This window comes from Mytilus edulis, chromosome 10, assembly GCF_963676685.1.
Source record: "Mytilus edulis chromosome 10, xbMytEdul2.2, whole genome shotgun sequence".
NCBI lineage: Eukaryota > Metazoa > Mollusca > Bivalvia > Mytilida > Mytilidae > Mytilus > Mytilus edulis.
Window position 1 is genome coordinate 4,413,928 of NC_092353.1, and position 15,885 is coordinate 4,429,812.

At 30.2% G+C, this 15,885-nt stretch overlaps 1 protein-coding gene across 9 annotated transcripts in view; it reads left to right on the forward strand.

Moving 5' to 3' along the window:
* LOC139493180 (single-minded homolog 1-like) overlaps window positions 1-15,885 on the forward strand; it is a 64,431-nt gene that overhangs the window by 5,149 nt on the left and 43,397 nt on the right. For 7 of the 9 annotated variants that reach the window (XR_011656935.1, XR_011656939.1, XR_011656937.1 and 4 more), the window contains exon 1: window positions 905-1,341. The exons of 1 other annotated variant lie outside the window; for it this stretch is intronic. Coding sequence is in view for 1 of the 8 variants with exons in the window: in XM_071281364.1 (XP_071137465.1) it covers window positions 1,277-1,341 (65 nt within the window). In the remaining 7 variants the exon portion in view is untranslated. Of the gene's footprint in view, window positions 1-884; window positions 1,342-15,885 lie in introns of those variants that run through there. One more of the 9 variants, XM_071281364.1, reaches the window with a different exon arrangement.

Sequence of the window (15,885 nt, forward strand, 5' to 3'; positions counted from 1 at the left end):
CAGTTTTGTTTTTTATCTGGGGTTAGTTATTTTCAAATTTTGGTGCATATTTTTATATCTCTTTATAAAGGAGCTGTAAAAAAAACTATAAAAAGTCAGTGATTAACTTGCTGTTAGTGTTATATATCTCTACTACATATGTTGTCTTGAATCTGGGGAAAGTATAGATCAGCTAAGACTTGTAGAATTCATATGATGAAAAATAAACTTTGTCACTGTCTTGTAAAAGGTACAGATGAAAAGATTTTATTACCTTGGAAAACATCACTATTTTACTATGTTTCATGTTTTAGAATTCTTTTAAAATTTATGAAGGAATTTTGAAAATCAATGAATCTGATAAACCACATGGAACTTGGGAAATCCATACAATTCAATATTAGTAAAATCTTGAAAAAAAACTTCCTTGATTTGAACAATTGTTCCTTTTATAAATGTTAACTTCTTGAAAAATTTAATTATCATATTGTCTGTCTATTCATATTTACACAGATTTTATTAGAAATAATTCTGTAAAGGCTTTCCTTCTATTTAATATTTTCTTTTGTCTTTCTTGATTCATTTTTTGTGCTCTTACTTATCTTTATCATAAATCTTCTTTTCCTACATTTTCGCAATTAATGACATAAACCTTTATCAGAAAATCATAATTTTTCTAGATTGCGACAGATATCCAAAGAAAATAATTTGTCACATTGTAAATTAATGTTTAGAATATTTTTGTCATCTTTTGATGATGATAATTAGAACATTGGTTCTCATCAGATAATATAGGATGGACTCACCTGTTCATTTACCTTTGTCAAAAGAACAGTTCACGCTTCCTGACTTTTCATTGGTAGTGATTGATGAATGGGGCGGGATTAATGTCAGTGGGTGGGATTAATTGGTTCTGTGACAGGTCGCGTGGCAGAGGGTAGTTAACATGGAATTGGATGGAAAAATAAGTCCATAGTGTCAGAAAATCATTGCCCCGATTGTTGTATTTTAAAACTGTTAATGTATGCATTTTAACGATAACTCTAATATTATGATTGTCCGTAAGGTTTAAAATTGACCAAAATCGGCCTTCTTATTACCAGACAGTTCCGTTACGAAAAGTAACGAAGATTTGTTTTTATTTGCCATCGATAAGTAACGAAACGACAAATATTATGATGAATATTACTTAAAGACGGAAGTTATACTCATTTTAAAGTGCAATATTTTTGGGATGTTTGGTTTTGTTTATCGTTTAGTTAAGCGGAGGGATTGTGTATGAGCTAATAGCGCCTGAATGGTTGACGATTGGGTCATAAAAACTATGTATGCAACAAAGCGTCGGAGGAGAACTGTAAAAAGGTAGGAAAGTTTGTCTTATTTTGCCACTTTTCGTTTCAATATGCAGCAATAAACGGACATCTTATTTAATCTTTATTTAGCGTTTACATATATTTAATTCTTAATGCAATTTTTAAAAATCCATTTGGCATTTGTTCAGGTCAACTCCGTTAAAAACTTAGATTTAAATGTAACATATATTGTTTTAAATCTGATAAAATGATCATACAAAGAATGAACACTGAGTTTTTGTAGGTTATTTTTAACTGATAGATTTTTTATCAAATATGCTTTGTATGGTAAATGACTATTGTAGCAATTATTTTGAAATAAATGTTTCTTTGATGTTTACACCACTAAATAATAAGAGAATTCAAACTACAAATATTTTTGTAATTGGAATATGTCAATTTTTACCCTTTTTATATAAAAGTATTAAATATTTAAATTTTTGAATATATTTTTTATCTAAGTTCTTTTTCTGTTAGAAAAAAAATTATTAGAAATATTTTTTAAAATTTATTTTCTACAATTTTATATTAAATAAATTATTAATACAAATTCGTTTTGTGACTGGAATTAAATGTTTTTGGAATCATTCAAAATTTTTAGATTTCCATTTAAAGAAATTTTATCCAGATAAATTTCATTCGAGATAATGAGAAAAAATCCATCTGTAGTATTTTGTGTTTTGTTTTTACACAAATTTAATCTGTATTCGTACTCAGGAGTTATGCTTTTAATTGTACCCAATGAAACGTAGAACATAAATATGTTATATGTGTCTCCGTGTTCAATAACCCAATTGAAGAGTATTGAATGTTAAACCCAGTTCTAACTCATCAATTTTATATTTCCTATTGAAGCCGGCCTTGTAGGAAATTTGAAATATTGCTGTCGATATAATTAGTGTTATTAGATTCAATTTGTGCCATTGTTTTGTTTGTTCTGATGAAACGTTACAAGGGGTTTCCCGTTAAAGCAACAACTCAAATCGGTCCTGACAAAATCAATCTGATTCTAATGTTTTTATATATAAATGAACTAAGTTTTGTTGTTGGGTTGTTTTATCATGGATTTATACCCCTTATCTAAAATTCAAATTAAAACAATAATTTTGATTTTGTCATTATTTATATTTTATAAGTATGTAGATATATAATCAAGACATAGATGTACCTTTTTATAGTATTCAATGTGTTTTAGCTATTTCCAAAGTTCTAAACTATTTAACCTACAAAATTTTAAGGAAATAATAAAAAAAAATATCAGCAAATATTATTACCAATAAGGAAAATTTGTATTTTACTTTGACCCAGTTAACTTGAAAACATTCCTCTTAGATCCTGATCTTAAACTTTGTTTTGTCCAAATTTATATAATAAACTGAAGCTAATCAAACATAACCGCTGTATGTTGCTGATTTTCACAAAGTTTGACATCAAAATAACATTTCCACACGATCTATCATTTTTTCACTTATTATTTCATAATTAATATAATGTTTACTGAAGAAGCAGTGGGTTTTAAACATTCTCTTTTCTCCAATCATCATCAAAGTTAATTAGTTATTACTTTCAATGCATTTACTTTTAATTTACTGAAATAATGTAGGCTCCATACAGAGAAACAACAAAGTCTATTTCAAATGTAATAAAATTATATGAACCAAAAATTATTGACTCCTAAAAACACAATAACCCAAATTAATTCCTCTCTATTAGGCAATAAACCTCACATTTCATTTGTTTTTCCAAGGAGAAAACTTAAGGTGATCGGTGGCATATGGTCGGAATATAATTAAGAAAGCGAATGTTTTGGGGGCATTTTTTGGTCTGATGTGTTGATTTCACCTGATAAAAGTAATTGTCAAGTCTGTGCTGATCATAGATCAATGTTATCATGTCATTATACCTTATTAATGAATTAATAGATAGATATACGCCACCTTAACCTTATCACGTCCTCATTGTTACAATTGTTCTGAGAGTTTCTTCACAAAATTATGAATCTTTTAGATTACTTACTTAATGTATTCCTGCATACAATTTCGATATTTTAAAAGAATTCTTTATGAATTAAGATGTAAAAATTATGTGTCTGTTATATTTTTTTCAGGCTGCACTAAAAGTTAAGATTTTGAGAATGATTGATGCCATGGTTTTATTATTTATGCCTTTTAAGGAAGCTGGTAGGAATGTCTTTTAAGGATTTGAATTTCTGGTTTGATTTGATTGTAGAAATTTACAAAATGTCAAATATAGTTGTGTGTCGCCAAAAGACAATACAATAAAACATAATACATTCTTTCTACAAAGACATAATTTGTTTCCTCCTCTAAAAGTAACTTTTGTTCTTTCAAGTTTACAAATTTTTGTTGGTACATATTTCCTGGTTTTTTAAATGATAACCTCTTCTGATTACATGCAAGATAACAAAACAATCAGAAAGTAACAAAGTTATGTTTAGGAGAAATATAAGTAACCTATATTCTGAAATATTTGGTTATGGTAAAAGAATTTTGTATAAAATAAGAAACTACAAAAATTCAGTGAACACTCAGGTAGAAATTACTAAGAACAAAATGGTGGAAAACAATAAGAAATGTTCTTTTTAAAACTGTCATAAAGTCACTTAATTGTCTTTCTATTTGTTGAAATCTAAGACGACTTTTCATTAGGAAGACTGACGCAGGTCGTAGATTTATTGGAAGGATGGCTAAGTTGACGTTGATTACTTTTGATATGAGGGTGCGATATTCCATCTGTCGTACAATACGGAAACAAGGTGTAAACATGAGGGGAGGGGTGGTTGTGTACAGGAACGTGTTATTATACCACATCTCATAGGACACTAAAGTGGCTTAATTTGACAATAATGATACCTTAGTATTCTTCAGGTACGGAGGGGTCACACAGGTTCAAATTACCATACCAGGTGGAAATTGAGGAATTGAAAAATTAGGGATTTTATTCTTTTATAAAATGGGCAGGAAATGGATAATAAAGAAATAAATTATTGACTAATTTAATGATATTAAAATAGATTTTCTCTGTATTATTTATAACCCTACAGGACCTTAATACAGCAAGGACACAAAATTACATGTGATTTTTTTTTTTTACTGACAGTTAATTAGGTGTGAACAAAAACTAATTTTTAAAATGAACATAATGAAAATTAACAGTGAAGTTTTTGTATGATGTCTTTGTGACAGTCTTGTTATTATTTGATTTTACGAGGAAGGTTAGGGTCGAAATGTTTATGTTATATAATGGTTGTTTTTAGTTTTTATTCAATTATGATCAAAAGGAAATTGAGTTTTATTGAGTTCTGACTGGGGCCCTCTCTATTTAGTTCTATAAACACCTGGACAAATTTGTAATTATTGCAATTTGTAAATGGGATTGTGCATAGTCATTTAAATTATGTTATCTAGATAAATTCTTTTCCAAAATTACAATAGAAAATTATGCAATATTTATTTCTGTCTATGTTTTGTTGCATTAATTAGAAAATGCAGAAATTGAAACTAAAGTAAAACAATAATTACATTATGGTGTAGTTATTAAACCAAAGTATAAAAAAAGTGTTTGTTACATGTAAAAATCTTCAAATTTTTTTAACAACATCTGAGTCACTTAATTACTGTGTTAATGATTGGAAAGGGTTTTTCAGGAGTTCCTTAAGGTCATTTGGGAAGACTCCTAAATTTAAATGCTATTTTTGGAAGTTATAACTGCAAAATCAAGTTATTTGGTATTCACCATTTATGAGTTTTAGTTGATCATTGTTTGACTTTTCTGTAATTTTGAATAATTTCTCATTGAGAATTAACATTTTATCAGACCCACATGAATGCTTTAAAAATTCAGCTTGTACATCTTAAAAACTTTTGGGTACCAACATTTTGTAGGTTATTTGGATTATTTTTACTTGGACAGAAACTATTGTAGTTTAAAGTCTTTTCTGCAGTAGTTGTCGAAGGTTAAGCCAAGTGAAATGCTTCAGCCTATGTTTTTCAAACTTTAGTCATTTAATTTTGCAAATACACAGTGTATCCCAATTATATACATAAGAAGAACATTGCAGTCTCTCACAAGTTAGGAGAAATAATGCAAAAAGCGATAAAAACTTTGTACTGTATATCACTTTTTCATATGAACTATATTTTACAGGATTCTTAAATAAAACTTAATATTTTGCTTCTTCTGGTATTTTAATGATGTTACTTGTTGTTAGGAAAGGAAGTCTATAAAATTACAACTAAGTCTCAATAACAATTTAAAAGAAGTAGTTTGGAAAGTAAAACGTTCAAATTTACATATATAGTCTACTCTATTAACCATAGGACCGACAGTAGTAAACAAATATAAAATCAAAATGCAAATAATGACAATGAAAAAGCCATTGTAGTCCTACGGGAGGATAGTTAGATGTTTTACGGATATCATTTGCCATTTCTAATAATTACAGAGTGGATGTTCATCATCCCTTTCATTTTCTGAATCAAAGGAGGAGTCGACTTCACGGTCGAGTGAACAGTTACTAGAAAACATCACTTAACCCATCTAATGCAGAAAGTGACAAGGATATTTCTTTATTGATTCTAACGGAGTATTATAGTATAATCTTCCATATCACAGTTTTTATAGCTTTTTTGGATGAACTGCTATTTACTGAAAGTCAATTTAGCTTTGAATATGAGGTTCACAAATGGAGAAATTTCCGATTGAGATTTTATATCTGTAATCAAAAAGTGGGTAATAATACCAAACATTGTAGCTAAGATTATTTCATCAAGATCATGTATTCTGAATTTTGTTCTGATGTAAAATTATTTATTTTATGAATATAAAAAGGAATGGCATTTATTTTGGTGGCTATTTTTAATGCAAAACCTGCACTTAACTTGAAGTTTACTAGGATTATTTTTGTTTACCTTTGTTGAGCAGCATTTTAAAAACCACAAATACACATAGGGTACATTTAAGAATGTTTCTTGGCCATCTTTAGAGACTATCGAATGTCGTTTGTCGTCTTGAATGGTATGCTAATCACTCTACGCAGTAGGTAAATTACTGTTGTTCCGCCAATTTACTTGGGCCTGATCTGTTTATTAGGGTGTATATGTCAACAGACCCATGGAAAAAAATATAAATTATGGACTTAAACTGTGAATACTTTGTTCATTTTGTCAATTTGATTGTAAACAGTGGCTTTTTAGTTTAAAGGGATAAATATTGACAAAATTCTAGAGTAATAACTTCCCATGGTCAGAGGTTTTTTAGGTCTTAATTGGGGCATTTCTTTAGGTCTAGAAAATGACAAGTTTAAACATTTCAGTGAACAAAATTTTAAATTTTAAATCTGCAAAGCTTACAATTTTCTAAATATTTTGTTTTTTTGAGTCGAAAAGCTTAAGGCAAAGTCTAAACATTGCATTTCTTAATATGTCCCTCTAAAATAATTATCAACAAGTCTATTTTTTAGGCAATTATTGATGCAAATTATAGGAAGAATCTTTTTATATTTTTATATGGAAATTGTTGATCACTCCCTAATAGTTTCTTTCAATAGCGGCAGTAAATATGAAAGAATGTATTTCTGAGTACACCAATACTAGAGTCTTGCCTTAAATATGTTGTTAACTCTTTACCCAGTAGTTCATTGTGAAATTTTTCCAGTAGCTATTTCTGCATGTATTCCAAATGTTTCATGTGAAATTCTACCAAGGTCCAGTCTTACTTAATTGTTCCAATTCAGGAAGTTGAATGTAGGAAGATGACTTTAAGTCAGAGCAGAGGCTGTTACACTTATAACATTGATTGATACTGACTTACTATTGTAAACTATGACATATGTACACAAAGTAATATGATTAATGGCTTCTTTTATTTTCTCATATTGAAAACTTTTACGGCTGATTTTAAAATCCCATTTAAAATCTAAACATTTCAAGAAAATAAAAATGTTGATATGAAGATTAAGTATTTAAATAAAGTCATCAATATATCTGTATAAATGATTAACAGACAAAGTACCTCATGGTTTCAATGAATGAATAATATAAATAATCTATTTTCAAAATCAAAATTTTCTGATGAAGTTAGTAGGTGGCCGTGAATAGTTGACTTTATGTACTAAAAATTGAATAGTATGTATTCATGGCAGTCCTCCATAAATAGGGAAAACTGGTCATTCAAATTACTAGTCTTAATTCACAAGTCTATTAAATGTTTTCACCCTTCAAGTGTAAATATTTTTTACCAATATTCAAAACGCTAAATATTTACATTTTTTTTTATCAAGAATTAAATGATTTATCTGGAGTTTTTTTTCTATTGATAACCAATTTTAAGCTTCTAAATGTTCAGTGGCCAGTATTACAGGGTTTTATATGATCTTTTCACACATAACTGTATTAATATCATTCAGGTACATTATAGAAATTAAATATAAAGATTTGGTGCAAGAAAATCATAAAAAAAAACCATTAAGATATAGATATATACTGATATAAATCTATGTGATCATAGAATAAAAGTTGCATCCCTTTGATAAATAAACAAAACATAAAATAACAGTGGTTTTATTTTTGTTGAAATGATCTTGTTTGGATGGTTGCTTCAGATCATGAGATTTCTTCCAGACTCTGATCTAGTAACCAAATCCAATGTCTTACTGTTAGTAACAATTTCGCATATAGAAGTAAGCAATATTTGAGATTTAACTTTGTAGTAGTGGTCTAGTGAGATATTTACAGAGACTATAAGCCTAATATAGTACAAGGTTTGCTCATTGTTGAATGTCTTATTGTGATCTATAGTTGTTTACACCCTTTCCTTTGGTTTCTGGTGGAGTGTAGTCTCTCTGACAATCATACCATATCTTCTTATTTGTATATAATACAAGTTTGATCATTGTTGAAGGTCTTCATCTGACCTATAGTTGCACATGTACAAATGAAGTACATATCAATTAAATACTGGGTATTTTTTTCCCATTTAAAATTCAAGATGATTTTTTTCTCAAATTTCACCATTTTATTAAATTCTTGATTTAGAATAGGTCTTTAACCCATTGATATCTCAGTCCTCTCCTACATAGAGGGAAATAAAGTCCTGATTACAACCTAATCTGAAGTAGTTACAGTGGATATTTTTACAAAAACAAAAGACGTGGGATCCAGTTTCACAATATTAATGTTTAATATGCTAGGATTGGTAAACTCCCGAATTAAATCTGAATGGAAGCATTCCTCGGAACGATGAGCATCTTATCAGGCAGAAATATCTTGAATGACGAGTCATAAACTCTGGTTGTATTCAATACACTGCAAGTGATACTGTATACAATGTTACAAATCCAATGTTGACTGCTTCAGAGCTTTAGATGCCAGGAGTTTGTTTCTGTGCCCCAGCGAAAAATGGGCTGCCATTAAATATTGACACCAAGGTTAAATTGTACCTACTGTAAATCTCGAGGAAGTCTTCTTGCACCTTTTTTTTTTTTTAGATATTTTGTAATTTTCATTTAGGTTATAATAGTATAACATGTAGGATTTTAATATTTTTTAGGTAAACAAATGCCTTGCCATCTGATATAAAAAAATATAAACAGCAAATTTCAGTCTCTTTACTAATAGATGCAGTTAGTTTTTGATATTGGAATTGACCTAGAAGTAAAAAATTGCATGTACTTGAATAAAAATATATAGTATTTGAATTACTGTCAATTCAGAAATTATTGCAATATTTTTATGAATCCATTGATGTGGATGGGTTTAGTATTGCAGAATAAGAACTTGCATTCTAGAATCTGATCAATATAGCTATATGCAGATTTTCCTGAAGTCACAAAAGCTAATTTCACATTTTTGTCGATTCTTTAAAAAAAGAAAAGAAATGCAGGCAATAATTTCAGAATTTACAGTTTTTTTCCTTAAAAAAAAATCTGTTTTTCTTTTTCTGAAGTAATCAACATTTTATATTTTCTTCAGGACAACTTTGAATCGGTAAGGGAGTATTGTTTTTCAGTTTCAAAGTCTTTTTTCCAGTTAACAATTAAGATGTCGTGCAAAGAAATATGGAAAGTGATTAAAAATAAAAGTGTAAAATTTCTGAATATTTGTAGTATTTGTTTAGAATTACTTGTAAAGTTCATTGGTGTACGGGATACATTTTTTCACAATTTTATAATTGGTGTCTACATGTATTTAGGAATTCTCACATGTCATTTTTACACTTAAATGAGCCGATTTCATCAACTGTGACTAATTTCCTAGTTGTATTTGTAAAGACAGATACAGGATTATTTACCATAAAACCATTTAGTTTCTGTATCCGTTTTCATTTTCCCAGGATTGTGATATACATTATTACTTATTTAAACAGTAAGATCTTTATTTTCAACCACGCTTATTTCTTGTTCGTCCCAGCTGCGTTGTAGGTCCTAACTTCCCCCAAACATCGCCTACCTGATACCTTGACATACTGATTTATATATAATTACATCTGCCTCAGCGAGCGGAGGGCTAAATGGACCACTGACCCGTGTCATAGCTGGTCACTCTATACAGACTGCTCGGACCAGTTATCAAAAGTTAGTTATCTGATAATGGCCAATTAAATTGTGGTTTTATTCCCTTCAATTTGTTGCAGATTTTCATTGATGGGTACAATGTATAAACACAATCATACCAAATCTCCATTCAACCATCTCAACTATCAGAGTAAATATTATAGGGTTCAGGTTTTTATAGCGGAGAATGAACACAAATGTTGGTCGTATGGAGTGTTACTTGTCTAATAATAAATGAAATTTATGGCGTATTATATTGTAAACTGTACTGAAAGGAAATTGAGAACCTGTAATACAGATAACGTGAAGTAAAGAAAGGTGGAGCCGAACTCACTGCCCTCAACTCCTGGTTTATATCATTGTATAATGGAGGAACAATTTGATAGTTTGGCATTAGGTGCATTTGTTTGCCTGGAGACAGGACAACTATAAAATATTACAGAACCCATATTAGTCGTCATTAAATGTTGTAAGATGGCAGGTGAATGGAACTCAATCATTTCTTATTTTATTATAATGTTAGTTTTCTGTTATTTATATCTTTGGACTCAAAATTATATAACTCTTGGACTTACAATTAGTCTTATTTATGATACTTTTAAGTGGGTCAGTACATTTTTGAATATTTTGAATCAGTCATTGCATGGTTAATAGTACATGTAAACCCTCATGATTATGTATAAAGGGGTAATTATTATGACAAATAAAATCTATGAAAACAACATTCAAATAATTATGAAATTGGCTGACTGAAAAAGATGTAGAGGCATTGATTACAAAATAGACATTTATTTACTCTTGAGTGTAACATTCAAACTTTTATATAAAATTCTCACTTTGGGCTACTGATAACTGCCCTTATAAAAGAGGTGACTTGAATTGAGTTTTAAAATGCATAAGTAAAAAAAAGAAGTGACTTTTATGCAGGTTTGCCTGTATATGTTTTTCTTATACCACATGTAAAGTTGGGTAGATAAACTAGAATTCATACATATATTGGCATCTGAACACATTGATGGATATATTGGCATCTGCTTTTGACAGTTTGCAATAATATGAAACACAAAGTAAACAAACGTGATCTACAGCCCCCATGTACTTATAATCAATGCTTGTTTCAATAGGTATTTCTGAGGTACATTTAAACAATTATGTCACCATTTTAGTTGTGTACAATAGAGCTGAGTCAGAAAACAGAAAATAGCGATGTTATCTACATGTACAGATGTAACAGACAGTTGTTCTTGGATCAAGGACGATTTGGATCGGCTAATCTTTACGACTATTGTATCTGTTGTTTAGACTCAGACTATATAGATTAGAATCATATTTACAAATCATCTGTTTACCTTTAGTATTAAATGAAGATATAATGATGGACGGATTTTTATTTTTTTTAATTTTGTTTACTTTAAATTTTTGGATGTTGAGGAACATGAGTGCATAAGTATAGTTTTGTTGTAGGGTATTATTGCATTGAAAGTTAACACCACTTCCAAAGTGAACATCTATCACACCACAGAGTGTCCCTTCAACATATTGGCCGTTGATACTGCTGTAGATTAACATTCAATGTTCAGAAACTGGTTGCTAATTTTTTTTTAAAGTAAAAGGGAAAAAATCACAGAGAATTCCACAACTATTTACCTGATGGTTAATAAATGTACTAGCATAGAAAAAAAACCACTGGATATAAAATATGTTCATGGATGGCCTTTCCAGAAAAAAAAATAATCTTTTAGCCATAATAATAGTAAACTTTGACATTTTGACCACAAATTTGAATTCAGTACACAATTCAAATAGTTAAGATAAATTAATTTAATCAAACTTCCTGTTTTAAGATAATGAGAATTAAAATCTTAAGTAAAAAGGGTGTGTCACCTGTTTGACCCTGTAGAAGTCAGATGTCAGATGTCTTGGCAAGGTGAATTGTTGGTGGTCTACCGATCGTTACAAATCTTGTTACCTTGCTCCTATGTAAAATTGATCTGTGTCATTCGGCAAAAATGTCAGAATTAAACACTTTAATTTGTTTATCGGTTTGTTGATTTTTTCCTTAGTTTAATTGAATCAATATAATTAGGGCTGTAGAATTTAGATTTGATGTTGTGATTTGGTCAGTCACCTGGAAGATATATTGATGTCAAATGTTAACATAATGTACCAACAGTACAATACTGAATTATAGTATTACTGTATTAAGATTGTATGAATGACAGTTTATTTACGTATTACTTGAAACATATGTTGCTTTATATGTTTTGAGCTACAATACAAGAGTATGTTCTATCAACTGGACCCATATATTTGTTGGGATCCTGTTGCTGGTCATTAGTTTTCTATGTTATGTTTTGTAGACTGTTGTTTGGTCCTTCTTCTTTTGTCATTTTGTCTTCAATTTATGAGTTTGTATATCCTTTAGTATCTTTCACTCTCTTTTTCAACTGCATTAAATTCCCAATAACATTCAGTAGCACTTTTGATTGTACTTTTTGAAGGCTACAAATGGTTTTCATATCTATTTGCGGACAAAAATACAAAAAAATATGCAATTATTATTTACTGCTTGTTTGGTGTGTCCTGATTTTACAATTCAACATGCAGATATCTTATGGGTTTTCAGTAGCGGATCCAGAACTTTTCCTAAGGGGGGGCCCGCTGACTGACCTAAGGGGGGGGGGGGGGGGGGCTCCAGTCATGCTTCAATGATTCCCTATATAATCAACCAAATTTTTCTTACGAAAGGGGGCCAGGGCCCCCCTGGATCCACCTATGCTTTTTTGTGTCAATAGGTTCTGTCTCATTGATGTATAAACACAACATATCCTTTCATTTAGGGCTCACATAAAAATTTAACCTGTAAAGGAAATGTTTTTGAAGATATCCATAGAAGTTTTTTAACAGTATAAGGACTTGACTTTTGAATTGCAGGTGTTGTTATAGAAGGCTTTTAAAGTTCAATACTTTGTATCGTCATTGAGAAGTGGAACTTAAAACCTGTTAAAATTACAGTAAGAATTTACTAATAACTGTCAGTCTTTGTGTAACATACTAATTATAATGGTATGGCACTCACCATAATTTGTTTAAATCATTTTAGACCTGAGAATTTTGTTTAAATATAGAAGGTATGAGTAATACCACTATAACATAGATATGCACCAATGTTGATAAAAGTTTGTACTGATTTGTACAGCGATTTCTTTACCTACATCAGAATTCCAATCGGCCCCATCTTTTAAGACTGGTAATCTTGATCTAGATTTGTAGATCTGATTTGTATTGAGATAATGTGTTTTATAGTAAGGAGATAACTCTCTATCAAGGCTAGCTAATGTAATGTAACCACCAAAACACAGGAAATGAGTTCTACAATCTTAGCCTGGATCTAATCTCCAAACTTGGGTTTGGATAAGAGTAAAATGGGTTAAGCAACGTTGAGACAACAAGAAACCATCATTTGTTAACCAAAAACTTCCTCTGAAGGTCACCTTGGACGGTCTCTAACAATGGTCAAGCACTTACACTATTAAGGGGACTGGGAATCACTTGTGAATTTTTCTGGGACAAATACAATTTTTCATGTGGTGGGTTGAAACTAGCTTCCCAAGTACTCTGAATGTGCCTTATAGTCTTGATGATTGAAAGTGTAGATTCAAGCATTGAAATAAACAACTGACCATCAAACCTAGGTATCTCGTCACTAAGAAATGAAAATGCTACACAAACAGGAAAGGCTAAAGAAAATAGTAGATGAAATTATAGTACAACAAATCGCTTATAAACTCCGGAAACATTTACATCAAACTATATGACATTAACATTGAGCAATGTTTCAGCTTCATTTTTGTTTACATATTTCTTTAAACATTTTCTAAATAATTAATGTTCATTTTAAGCTATGTAAGCATGAAATATGTCTAATTATAAAATAAAATGTTTGTACAAGTTTTTTAAATAGCAGAAAATGAAATTTTCACAGGGAAATAGAGTCGCTAGAGAATTTGATGTCTTTATTCAGAAGTGTTTTGAGATGGTTTCACATTTCACCGTTCTTTTTGACAGTTTACGAATGACTTAATCGTTCAGTGAGTATAAAACAACGTCCGTTTGTACTCCCGACATGCCAGTTCAGACTCTGTTGACAGATGTCAGGCGGGCAAGTTGAAAACTGATGTGGATGTAAACAATGGCGATCATATACAAACTATAATGTGATAGATTGTTACTAATTTTTATATAACGTTACATTTGATTGTAAACAAAAGGAGCTGTAATAGAGGAACGAATCAGACTTTCTCCGATGTCCTAATCTTTGGTGGTCCAGATATTTAAGTATTTGGCTTTCCATCAACTTTTTCACTTCACTTGATTTTCTTTATGATTTGAATTTCTTATCAATGTCTGGAATGAAAAGAAAAATGAATTAATTGTAATTTATATTTGAAGATCAAGTCTTCATGTCAGGTATTCTGAGGAAATAGAAATACTTTATAAAGTCTCATGCCATATTCAATTGTTGAAAAATTGAAAATGCAATGTAAACAAATAATTTCAACAGTTAATATGCCATCATGCAAAAAGTTGTTTATAATTTATAGGCTAAATCATCCTAAGTCTACGTTCAAAGGGTTGAAAACAATGATAAATCAGGGTGGTACAAAGTTTTATTAAAAAAAAATTGCATACTTGATACTGTGTCTCCAGATTACATGGACAGTTTATATGAGTTGTCTAAGTTGGTTATGACAATTATGCAATGATTGCATATTTCTGCATTTTTCCTTATTAGATATTACAGCTTAAATGGTCATCCATTCTGTGAATGTTATTACAGCCTAAATGGTCATCCATTCTGTGAATGTTATTACAGCCTAAATGGTCATCCATTCTGTGAATGTTATTACAGCCTAAATGGTCATCCATTCTGTGAATGTTATTACAGCCTAAATGGTCATCCATTCTGTGAATGTTATTACAGCCTAAATGGTCATCCATTCTGTGAATGTTATTACAGCCTAAATGGTCATCCATTCTGTGAATGTTATTACAGCCTAAATGGTCATCCATTCTGTGAATGTTATTACAGCCTAAATGGTCATCCATTCTGTGAATGTTATTACAGCCTAAATGGTCATCCATTCTGTGAATGTTATTACAGCCTAAATGGTCATCCATTCTGTGAATGTTATTACAGCCTAAATGGTCATCCATTCTGTGAATGTTATTACAGCCTAAATGGTCATCCATTCTGTGAATGTTATTACAGCCTAAATGGTCATCCATTCTGTGAATGTTATGTTCTGATATTTTATTGACCTTTGAGATGTTGATGAAAAAGCTATTCAGTGAACCCACATTTTACTCCTTGATTGCTCTGATGTCTCTAGACTTTTCTATAACTTTGATGGCATGTTGGACCTCAGCACGTCAAACAAAAGGCTATGAGACGTTAGAGCAATCTCTCACTTGTCCATGAAATAAGACATAGTCTATTATAAGATAGTGTTTATCAGTTTGTAGAACTAGAATTTGTATTTCTTCATTTTCATTTGCAGTTTTCATTAAAACATTCTGGTCTGTAGTTGAAATAAAAGATTTGATAAAGTGCTGTTGACTGTTTGTACCAATTATTTTGTCAAATAGAAAGGGAAAGTATATAATTGAACATGCGTGTTGAGAGTTTTCTAATAGTTTCTTAATATTCAATTAATTCCAGCAGTTATCATGCAATGTTTGGCTTGGTTTGTAGTAATTAAGCAGAATTACTTAAATTAATTCAATTACAAGTGTGATAATAGCTAGACTGCACAAGATGTTGTGTGGATAGACGTTTTTTTAACGAAAAAATAATTTATTCACTTAAACTATTGTTGATTGTAAGAATAGATACGTATATTAGTCTGTCGAAGTTTTGATTTTATCTATTTCATATAAATGTAGGGTACAATTAACTTAAGATGTAAGCGTCATGTAATC